The sequence below is a fragment of the Falco biarmicus genome, chromosome 12 (assembly GCF_023638135.1).
Source record: "Falco biarmicus isolate bFalBia1 chromosome 12, bFalBia1.pri, whole genome shotgun sequence".
NCBI classification, from domain to species: Eukaryota; Metazoa; Chordata; class Aves; order Falconiformes; family Falconidae; genus Falco; species Falco biarmicus.
In genome coordinates, this window is record NC_079299.1 from 32,958,263 (window position 1) to 32,970,642 (window position 12,380).

The following is a 12,380-nucleotide window of genomic DNA, read 5'->3' on the forward strand; positions in this document are numbered from 1 at the left end:
TCAGAATTTCAAAAGCCACTTTATAAAGCAAATAAAAATATTTACTGATTTGGTACACTCACACAGAAAATTTCTAGAAAGAGTGCTAAAAATGAATGGAAACTCTGCATCTATTTTAAATTATATATCAAAACGGACAAATACACCTTCCGTGCTTGTTTATGTTACAATAACAAATTCAAAAACAGGCACAAGTCATAAAAGTTGAAATGTTTTACTCCAAAGTCCGTGTCGTGTCCCCCCCCCCCCCAAATCTCTGCTCTTTGTGAGAAATTCAAGGAAGCAGCTGACGAGGAATACCGACAGACATGTCTTTAAACACCGTGCTCCGCAGGCTGCCCGCTGTGTCTTTCCCCAGAGTTAATAAAATCCAATTTCTATGCATTCTTTAAAACTCCGGGTCTGTTTTCAGGCTCTTATGTGTGAAGTAAAGGATGTTTGGAGCTCAGATTGACAGGCACAGCTAAGCACAGCTTATATATGTAATAAAGACAAAACAGCACTCCTACTTCATCAAATGTCTCACAGGCAAATTAGCAAGTCTAGCTTACTTGTATTTTGCAATACTCTATTTCCAAGTGACATAGCTCCCCACCTCCTCCCCCCAAAAAAACAAAAAAAAAGCAATAATCAGTTCATTAAGAAATGTGCACAGTAAAACAAGTATTATATTTTAAAAACTACAGGGATGATTCTTAAGGATTCCATCCATGCCCCCCCCCCCCCCCCCCAATAATAAAAGAACAAAAGCAAAAAACCCTGGACATTTTCTATACTTAAAAAAAAAAAAAAAAAAAAAGACAAGAGCTAATTCCAGCTGTATCTTCCTGAGGGAGGTGGTAGCGGGTAGGGCCTCCCGGGGCCATATGCCTACAAACAAACAAAAGCAAGCATTTATTTTTTGGATTAACATCACAGTAAACAAGCTTGCTGAGCTACAGGCGCCATACAAAAATGAAACAATACATCCTTTGCAGAGCAAGGTACCACCGGCAGAGCTGAACGTCTCGTCATGGTGTTTACAGATGCCCTCCTGAAAACACAAGCTGTAACTTCCACCCAGGGAGAGTGGATGCACAGCACCGGCCTCAGCGTCCAGCTGTACCACAGGAGCCACAATGCTTCTAAATCAGATATAAATTTGCCAAAAGGCAGCACTGAGGACAAGTTATGTCCAAGCTGTAACACCTCTGCGTGTTCTTTGCGTGCAGCAATGCTGGAAGCTAAGAGGTACAAAATGGTAAAGCCACACACACACATACATATACACATACACACATGCACCTGAAGGACAGACTGGAAATGTGAATTTTTAATTCCTACAGAAATATGGGCTTTGCAGTATGTATGCTTAAGCTTTACACAGTAATGATGTAAACATTATTTTTGTGAACTAACTAAAGTATGAATTAGAGAAGCAAAATGCCTGTGTGCTGTTAGCAGATTTAGTCAGGTTTATTTTTTTAGAGGAAAAAAATTAAATTCCCTCAATTACCAGCTTTCTGGTTTAGTTGTAAGCAATCTTATGCTGAAGCAAGGCAGACATTTTTACAAATAAGTATGTTAAGGAAAAAAAAAATATAAATTGTATTTATTACAGAAGCAGCATTTTTCAGCACTCATTCGATTTTAAATAATAGGTGGAAGATGCCTAAATCCCACCTTGGAAATCACTCCAAATTAGATGTGTTTTTGTATTTAGATTTAGACTAAGCATTCTGTATACCAACTACCTGGTGAAAAATCCATTGGAAAATTATTTCATATCGTCCCCTTAAAGCATTTAGAATTATTTCAAAACCTGATATATTGCAGAGATCAGAAAGTTAATTAAATGTGATGCACTAATGACAGCTACAGGGCTTTGTTTGTTTCTTTCTTGGGAGGTTTTTTTGGTGGGTTCGGGAAGAGAGGCTTCCTTTCATTTCTTTAAAAGAGAAATCTGTCTTTACCCTGTCCTACGGGGACTCAGAGAGAGCCACAGAAACCGAGGCGACAGCGAGCGAACCTGTGACAAGGGAGGTTTGCCTCAGCCTGCTTCTGTCCGGCAATCCAGAACAACTTCCTAAACATAAACTGATTAGCTGGTTTTAAGGGGCTCCAAAACAGACCTGCAGAATACACTGTTTCCACAATCAGGAAGGTTTTATGTTTGTTTTCCGGTGTAGTTGTAATCAATTAAAAAAGGAAACAAGTTGACTATATCCTTTGAAAAAATCCTTCCCCTTACATAACAAACAGCACCCATCCTGTACAGGAGTGTAATTTAGAGGTCTCGTAAGAGCTGCACAAGACATTTATCTGGACATTCAGTTGTGTATTACTGCAAACTAAAATAAAAACATTAAACCCCTGCACAACACCAACAAGTTTATTCTTTAGTTTTCTGCAACTGCTGGAAGACACCAACACACACCCGCTACCACAGAGCAGGCCATATCCATGGCAGTCGCATTAATTTTGTAAGCACTTTGTAGCAGCGCATTTATTAACCTCTTCAGACCATGTTCTGTACGCTGTAAAAAAAGAATTCAGAGGTGAAAGGGACCAAAGATAATTATTTATGCTGCTGTGTGTCACCACTTCCACTTGAATCCCTTTTCAAGGCTTTAAAGCTTTGAAATTTACAGGCAGCAACGCTAGATTCAATTATTGGTTTTGCACCCTAAACCCTTTAAGGTAGCTTCTAATTTTACTCCAGTGTTGTCAGCCCTGAGGAACTAATGACATCTGAAAGTAAATTTTAAAATAACCAAAATAAAATCTAAAAAAAAAAAAAAAAGACAAAAAGAGGCAACAAAAATTTAAAAGGAGATAAAAGCAGCTGGAAAGCAACACTACCCAAACGGGATTTTTTTAAGGAAGCAAACTTGACCTGAAAGATTTGCCCTTAATAACTGCTGCGTACATGAATACAAATAAAACCCTTGTCACCGCCCAGTTTTAACTTCCTTTCATGACCCAGCAGACACCTCCTGTGCTAGTGACAGGTGAATTACGTTTTGGGCAAGACTGGAGCATTACCAAATATGCATCCTGTTTAATCATTCAGCTGGCAAACAGCTGGAGCGCTGCGAGGGCAGAGGTTTTCTGTCCCTGCCAGGCTGCAGATGTCTGTGATGCTCAGCCACCAGACAGCTTTCCAAATGTGCGCTAACAGGGGCTGCCCTCCCCGAGCCCCCAGCACAAATGTTTCTGAAGACACTTCCCATTCACCTTTGCCGTCCCAGCTGTAGCTGTTACACATGGAGATTTAAGGTCAGGAATGAACTAGTTGAAGCTCCAATTCGTTTTGCAAATATACCCACCTATGCTACTCAGGATGAAGTGTAGCGTGAAGTATGGCGTAGCAGACAGACTTTTTTCAAGCATCTATTTTCCAGCCCTAATTAAATACCACCCAGACTCCACCAGCATCAAAATCCTCTACCAATCTTTCTACAGTACTACAGCAGCCCCTGTTACGGATTAGCGCAACTATGCATTTACTCCTTTGTCTCCGGGGTTTTGGGTAAACCCATGTAACATAAAATGAAAGATTTCTGAGAACCAATCCTACTGATAAACCTCATCCAAATTTGAAATATACTTAAACTCCCACACCGGGGACTAGTTGGGCAGCACAGCCACGATTCATACCCCACCATTAAGCCTAATGTGATCATAACCCATGCTGTCTAGTTTTGCTTATAGCCAAAACCAGTCCTGGAAGCATTTGTACTAGTAATGCTGTCCCACTATACTTGGAGCAAGAGTGCACAGTGGTATACATGCCCCTCTTTTTCCCTTGTTCCTCGCTGCAACACCAGTATGGCAACTGAATGAGCCGAAGAATTCCTACTCCAGTCCTAAAAGCCTCCCCTGCACTAAAAATGCTTCAGGGTAGGAGTCAGGGGGGAGAAGGGAATCTCACCGCTGCTAACAAGGGTTCAGCTGAACAAGAGTTTAAGAGTTGGGAGCGTTGGGGCAGGCTGCTTGCTGGCTATAGATCTTTTCAGCAGCACCATGTAATCCTGCCGCTGGCAGACAATGCTGAGAGCGGTATTAGCAGCTCACAGGCTGCTTCTGCTGGGCTTTGGTCCTGACAAGCTGCACCAGACAGAGAAACACACGGCACTCTGCAAAAACCTTCCCCGGCAAAGGCCAAAGGCTCTTCCCTTACAAACTCAGCTTGACAGTACATGTTTTTATTGTATTAGCTGCCTCAAAACCCCTACACCGTAATGTCATGGTGCAAAAGTGGTTGTGATAGATAGCGCTACCAGAGTCTCCCAACCAGAACAGAAAAGCAAAACATAAGGCAGACAAAGAACCAGAGAAGTGGTAAAAATGCTCTAAGAAGAATTCCTCATACGCTGTATGACATGACAATTTAAATGGATTGTACTTGCAGTCCCTACTGTATAAAAAAGGATACTGGGCTATTACCCAATATGCACGCTGCAGGACTGAATTTATACCTATGTGAAAATGACTACATGCTGCCAGTAGCGTGGAAAACCAGTCCCGGAAATAAACCACCAAATTTGACTGTGTTGGTCCTGTACTGTGTGACACAAATGTTTGCATACTGGGGAGATGGGCAGACTGGGAAGAAGAAAAGAAAAAGTAAGAGCATACACTAAGAAGTAACTCGTCTGAGGCACGTTGATGAGAGGTAGCTGAATCAGGTCCCAGCAGAAGGCAAATTTCAAACAGTCCATGCCTTAGTTTCCATATAAAGGATTGGGAAATAGTGCTGTTACCAAGCAGCCACGTGCTTTTCCTCCTCTTCCCCATTACTGGTCAGTAACCTTCCCACAGCTGAGGAATAGTTCTGACTTACCAGAATAGCAACAGAACTTAAAAGTTTTAAATAAATTTCAGGTATTTATATTAAACTAGTACAGAGCATTGTCGCAGCAATAGTCAGATTTCTAGTACAAGAATTTATGCAGATTCTATTTTTACTGGGCACACACATACACAAAAACCACACATGCAAAATCACCTGCTGCTTTCAAGAAGCATTTTCCTTATGTGGCATTTTCATAAACTGATGACAAAGTCAGCTATAATTTTTTATGAGGTTCTCCTATCACACTCACTTTTCATTTAACTGCAACAAAGCTATTTTCAGGTGTTCTTTCACAGACATATTTTATTTCTCTGGCTACCAGAATCTAACACTTGTGCCCAAGTGGCTTTTCAGTTAAGAGTAAGCCAATAAACGTTCGAAGGCAAAAATTAATGAAGTCGTAAGAATCTACATTTTAAACATACTGGAGAGAAACCTTTCTATCCCCAAGATTCGTAGCTCATAGATTTCCTTACAGAAGGGGAGGACTCTGGCTGAAATACTTGCCTTCAGATTATGTTTTCTCAGGCTGCAAGAAGCGTGTGACTTGGCAGCATGTTCGATCTACTGTTAATGAAGAACAGTCAGGGCACTGGCCAGGGGTACATATGGAGGGGCTGGACAAGGCTGGCAAGCTTACCTACCTGTCTGTGCTTTCACTGACGACACAGCTCCTGGGCTAAAACCAGCTTGGGAATGCCTACCTATGCCGCATTCACTCTCCACAGCCACACATAAAGGAAGCTTTACTCAGGAGGAGAACAGGACATGCAAAACGGGGCAATGTGTTTATACCTGTCTTCCCCTGTCCATCCGATCTTCAGGTCTCTGTGGGTAACTCATTGGTCCGCCCAGCCCCTGGTACTGACTTGGCTGGTACTGATTTTGGGATTGTAGCATACGGTTCCACGCAAGCAGAGGAGCAGCCCCAGCAGTTCTGTGTAAAGAAGAAACACAGTGCAGCGTGAACTTCGCTCCTACAGAGAGTTTCACACCACAAAATCCAAGTTTCTACAGTCTCGTGTGCTAAATGATTTGATTTGTCTCAGAGCTAAACACTGCCACATCCAGCTATGCCTGCAGTGGTACTGCAGGTTGCCAAGTCATTAGAGGTGAATCGGGGAAGGGGGAATATCTTCCAAGATTCCCCTACCAAAAGGCCACATTTGCTTACTGCTTCCTTATCACAGCCACAGAACCAGGTACTACCACAAGCAGCAAATTCAATTTTACAGGTCAGAGATTTTTCACATTCCTTGGAAGGATTCTTTTATTTTAGGGGCAAATTTGCCAATTCATCTGCCTGATCTTGAACATAGATTAGCTAACTTGGTGATATCTGGGGTTTAAACGTAACACACCATCCAAAGAGTAAACATGTGCGATACAGGAGAATGAGGCTTTCTTTTCTAAATGTCCAGACTCTTTCTGGGAGTCCATTCTTTCTAGTTAATTGCAGGTTGCAAATGAATTCTTACTGCGAGTATTCTGAATCTAGGGTAGGGGCCTTGGCTGCTTTTTCCCATCCATTATTCTGCTCAATATGTCAGAAGGTCTGATCGGGAAGAAACCTTTTCAAGTTCTATTGATGCCGTTTTCAATTGACCACGGTGACCTAGCAACATAAGCACTAATTGGCATGGACTGACTGACATTTGGTGTACAGTTTATATGGGAACGCAAATTCAACATCCATTATAACCTAGTTTGCCATCCTAGATTACTAATGGCAAGAAATGTTTTAATTGCCTTCAAGTACCTATTTTAACATTGCAATTATAAAGCAACAGGTATGATACATCAAATCATTGTTTGATTAGAAATATTTAGAAAAATGATATAGCCATGATACAGTCTTTAAAGCTGAGCACAGGTAAGGGTACAGTTCCTTACAGAATTCATAGCAGTTATGTTTTGCAGTACGATCCACTGTTGCAAAGGAAAACCACTGGATAGTTGAGACAGTTAATCTTTTCTGATCCCTGTTTAAGAGAGTCAGTTGAACAGTGTGCGGCCAGCCTGCTGGGAATCACAGAGAGCACGAGCACTGCATTTCATATTTACCTGCTGCACCACTGAACTGAAAGTTACTCAGTATACATCTTCCAAGAGCCTCTGCCTAGATTTGCCAGATTAAATTGGCGGGACCTCCACCTTGGAGGAGCAACCCTACCCAGGGGCTGATACAGTCTTTCAAACGCACATGCACTTCAGCGAGGAGGGTATGACACTCGTGACTGAGGGAAGATTCACAGCCAGCTGTACAGTGTTGGGCAAACTGAGTTTTGAACATCTGAAGAAGAGATGCCAGGAGAGGAAGGGCTTTTAAACACACGTTTCAGCAGCTGGGACAGAGGCAAAGTTGGAATCAAGACAGGTAAACGTAAGATTAAAATGAATGAAAATAGGCATTCTGGATGTGAAGGCTTTCTGGTTTTGGATGCAAATTGCTTTTAGTTTCACACTAAAGCCTGCAAGACAGCTGCTCTACCTAGTCAGATTCAGACCTCCCTGAATTTTAGAAAGGCAAAATAAATTCCTGCCATCTCCAGAAAAGAAATAACTTGGTTCCCATTTATAAAAGTATGAGTCTTACTTGATAAATAGGCAATTGGTAAATACAATGTGCAATACATGTAGTAAAAATGAAAATGCACAAAAGTTAAGAGGTACCAAACTGTGTGGTTTTATTTTTAGCTTTAGAGGTCTGTCTAGAAATGAACAATTTTATCCGAATCATTCATTAGGGGGAGCAATACTATTATTGCTATTATTATAAAAAATTAACTATTTAAAGTTAATAGCACACTACACTTGCAGGGACCAAAAACTCAAAATCAGTATTCTAAGTATGATCCTCCTTTTGGTTAAGTATATTGACTACTAACTACCCCCTCTCCACTATTCCCAGAAACCAGCAGACTCTCCAGGAAGAATACACTGCTCAGCCTTAAGGAAAGCTACAGGGAATTACCCAGAGAGGTCTAGGGCTTTCATCAACAGTCACTCTGTCTCTACAACTTTGCCAACATGCTTGTGACCAATACCCTCAGTGACTGATGATCACAGGCCAACACTTGCTACATGCCTGGAACGGGAAAGTTTGATGTAAATTCTGCATTCATATGTATTTTGCACAGAGTGTAAACTTTACTTGGTAAAGTGCTGCTTACTGAAAAGCTGGGATAGTTTAACAAGTAAACAAATAACACTGCTTTGTTGGGGCATTTTTGCTTCGAGGCCATCTGAAAGAGTGAAGTTGGTGATTTTCAAGTCAGAACAACTACATACTCTAGAGGATAAACCCAGTAGGAAAAGAAAAAAAAACAAAACACCAAACCCCTAAACAAACCTGCAATGTATCTTCCAGTCTTAAAGCCAGAAAAGCAGCTTACATCTCTTTGCTGTTCTTAATTCACAGAACTATGTACTGTTTTTAAAAACCAAAATTTTAGATTATCATCTGGTAAACAGAAATCAGAAATCATAGTCCTCACAGCACTTGACTTCATGTTTATCTAGCCAATGTATTAATTGGTGATTCAAATTACCTGAAGGTGGAGATTTGTACGCAGCAAAGCTGTGACTCACGGGTAATGAAGGAAGAACTGCACCACTTGGAATATTGCACGAGTTCACCCTGGCAGAGTTACTCAGGTGCACACTACCCAGAGTTATGTCAACTTATGACTAAAACTAACATGCCAGGAAAATTTATGCAGTAAAAAGTTTCCGTTTCCCAGCCTGAAGCATCTTTGGAAATCTCTTTTATGAGCAGGTTAAGCAAAAGGATCTGCTTAACGAGATTACAAATTTCCATCAGCCAGAAAAACATGTAGCATGTATCTACATCTGTCTCCCCTGAAACATATCAGATCACCAGCACTGAAGGCAAGAGCATGAAATAATCTGCGATCTCCAGTAACGCAGCCCAGTCAGACCAGGGCCTGAACAGGACATGCTGAAAGGGGTCCTGTTCAATGGCAACTCACCCATTTTATTTTACTTGCTGCACACTGAATTGCATCGCTACATTTAAAAGTAAGAAATCTTACGCAGGAAACAAGATCATCTGGATTACGAAGAAGCAGCTTTACAATGTCAGGTTTTCTTCCACCCAGGCCTGTGAGGCAAGTGCTAGTGTAGCCCCCACTACAATACTCAATCCCTGCACTAGCACAAAGGGTCGAAGCTTTCCTAGCAGAGACAGGGCTCCTTGCTTTCTCCCTTTCTTGGTGTCGCAAATCAAGGATATTGTAGCCTCCTGCCAACCCACTTCATCTGAAAAGGCTGGAGCAATGGCTGACCTGTCCCTCAATTACTTTCTTCCCAGGAGCGGGGGTGGCAGAGAACAGAAATTCCTCACTGCTCTCCCCTGTGGCACCTTGTGGCTCCTGGAGCACCTGGAGCTGCAGCAGCAAGTGGGGATAGCCGCAGCAGCAGTATGGGGAACAGGCAGCTCCCAGGGAACTGACTGGGAAAATGAAGACCTCTCGGGCAGGTTCCTTTCAACAGGTTCAGTCGTTTTTTCCTGCACTAAACCTACCTATCTTTGTATTTCTGTTTAAACTTCTGCTTAAGTTTCCATGTTTATCTCTGTATGACAACTAACTCCACACCAGCCCTAAGCATGTTTGATTTGTTTCTCAAACCAAACAACTCCCAAGAACATGGCAAAATTACTTATCCTCAACACTGAAGCTGGTGGTTTAGTGATTTTCACAAACCAGAGGTATAACAACGCACCACCAGGGAGGAAAAGCATTGTAAATACACTGTTGTCACTTGAAAGCTACAACAGCATTCTTCGAGCTTCTCTAAAGCTTATTTTCTAGATGATGATGATACATCTTCAATTTCAAGTCACCTCAGGGGACCCCAGTTTCCTCAGGTTTGGGCAGTGAATGGTGAGGTCGATACTGCAGCACTAGGGGCACACTGGACAGGTTAGCAGATCCAATCACAAACACTGTCTATCTGAAAAAAAAGCTCTGAAGTACTTGGGCAGCGTGCTGTCACTTCTAAAAATATTAGCACAAACCAAACACAGTAACCTTATGATGGGATTCTGATTAGAGAGACAGTCAATTATTACAATGGTAACAAAAACGTGTATTTCAAGTGAGAAACAACCAGAACTCCTGGCAGACGGATTATTTATATGTGAATTGAGAAACCCTTCCACTCCGCAAAAACTAACAGGCTGGTAAAATGACAGAAGTATAGTGTTGTAAAAGTAGCAACAAGTTACAGACCTGCAGCAGTATTTCATCAAATGGTACTAAATAACTTTGATTTAATTAAGGTGTGGGAATAGGAACTCCCATGGACAAAGTAAAACTGAAGTTTTTAATGCAAGATTCATTTATAATGCAATATTCCACATTGACTGGCACAGGACAAGGGACCTGGAATTATTTCAATAGGGATCAAAATGGTTGCCATGGAAAGCGTGATTGTGGAGAGCTCAATAAATTCTCCTGAAGCTCATATTTTCAATGGTTAACATTTGCAAATAAAACCACACACACAAAAAAACCTGTGCCTCAGCAGAAACTTCAAAGATCTCACATACGCTCTCATTCCTCCATAAATATAAATAAATATAATTATTCATGGATTTCACAGGTACACTGGAGTTTATAAAGTCCATCTGACTTAAGGACATACAACCTATCAATGAAGGAACGCATGTAAAACATCCCTTATTATCAAACCATGTCACATTCCTTCTATTCGATGGCACTTATTGGACTGCAGATTCCATAATCCTTCCCTGAGTCCCTTCTGCATTTAATTCAGTTCAGTCTTAAGTAGTTAAAGAAACTGTTTTCAGTGGCAACTAATAACTACTGACCTACAGTGACACTGCCCTACAATAGGCTTGTCAGGCCTGAAAAACTTGTACCAAAGAAGCTGATTAGGACTTCAAGAGGTTTGTAGCAAGAATCAATGGCTAGTCTGTACTAATGCTGCGGTTGCGGCACAGAAATGATAAAAGTGGAACACCATTAGTTATGCCTCATTAAGCTCCACAGCCCTCCTAAAAAGAAATTTGTTTAGCCTGTCCAAAATCTAATGCAGTTTTAAGCTCTCTGTGTTCAATTTCATAGTATCTCAAAAGCTTCAATAAGATAAAGGCCAAAGAACCAAGAACGGTACCAAAGCACCAACAGTAAAGTTAATTTTGAAGTCCGAGTTTTAATGGGAAGTGTTTTTGCCTTCTTTTTTTTTAATACACAGTACTTGAGCCTTTTAGAGGATGAACACCACATAGTGTACTCACAAAATGTAAATAAATCATGGACATTAATTAACTTTAAAAACCCTGCTGTACAGCATGATTCTGAAAAATTTAAACAACAAAGTTCAGAACAAAAAGGGGAAAAAAAAAACAACTTGTGAAGCCTGGCAGAACGAAGTACATCCTCCTGGCTGTCTTTTACAAAATTTCAATCCCTCCTGCCTTACCTTTGCGGTGTCTGTTGAAACAAGGGTGTAGGACCTCGCCAAGACTCCTGGGGTCTAAGATCTAGAGGGTAAAACAAAATGTTACAACAAAAAAAGAGCAAGTATACTTAAAGAACTGCGCTCCACTTATTCTTACATGTGCCTGAGAACATGTTTTAAGAAGTCAAACAGAAAAGCTCAAACTGGATATACTAACAAAGACATTTCACCAAGTCATTGGTTACTACTGCTGATTTCCATAAAGCTCTTGTGTCCATCAGTGCAAATTTAGTATTAAGGCAATTATTTTGTTTTTTTTTTTTACTATGTCTAGTAAGAATGAATTTTAACTGCTAGAACTAGCATTTGTTAGTGCTTGGGACACTTCACAGGTATCTTCTCTTGAATTTTTAAAAATGCAAACCTGTATCTGTTACCGTAACAGCTGGAGACTTCATTTAATGTTTACATTTCACCTCTACAGTATATGAAAAAATATAGATACTTTTACAGACACACGTACAGCTGTGTCATCATCACAACACCCCGTGTCTGTGAGCAACAAGTATTGAAGACTCAAAATATGTGCAAGTTTTCCTCTGACTAGGCTAAGTTATTCTATAAAGCAAACTAAAAGAATGAGCATGTAATGAAGTGAACAGTTCCACTTTATTCGTGTTTAATACACACATATATACAGGGGGTGTGGGGAAGAGAGAGAGAGTTCTATTTAGGATATATTTAAAGATAACAAAAATATATTTAAAAATTAACCTAGACAACAATAACATAGTAATAAAAATCTATTACTGATCTCTCTGATAATGTAACCAGACTGAATTAAACCTTTTTGGGTAAAAACTTGGCCACAGACCTAGCACTGCAGTTACAAGAAGCCGCAGTGGATAAAAAGACCACCCACTTTTCAATTGTTTGTTCTACCCAAACTAACTCTTTACAAAGATGCAGCAGTAACAACATTGCTTTAACAGGACATGCAATTAAACGGTTGTTGTTCTTCTAAATAAACTGGTCGGTAAACAGGATAAAAGAAACAGCTAATCAATAGCTCCCCAGTCAGTCCACAACACTC

The 12,380-nt window shown here is 40.6% G+C and overlaps 1 protein-coding gene across 3 annotated transcripts in view; it reads right to left on the reverse strand.

The window, feature by feature from the left end:
• XRN2 (5'-3' exoribonuclease 2) overlaps positions 1-12,380 on the reverse strand; it is a 52,527-nt gene continuing 40,147 nt past the window's right edge. For 2 of the 3 annotated variants that reach the window (XM_056357844.1, XM_056357843.1), the window contains exons 28-30: positions 11,309-11,369; positions 5,633-5,774; positions 1-870 (exon numbers count right to left, since the gene is read on the reverse strand). In XM_056357844.1, the coding sequence (XP_056213819.1) occupies positions 808-870; positions 5,633-5,774; positions 11,309-11,369 (266 nt within the window). In that variant the 3' untranslated portion in view covers positions 1-807. The remainder of the gene's footprint in view (positions 871-5,632; positions 5,775-11,308; positions 11,370-12,380) is intronic. The other variant, XM_056357845.1, reaches the window with a different exon arrangement.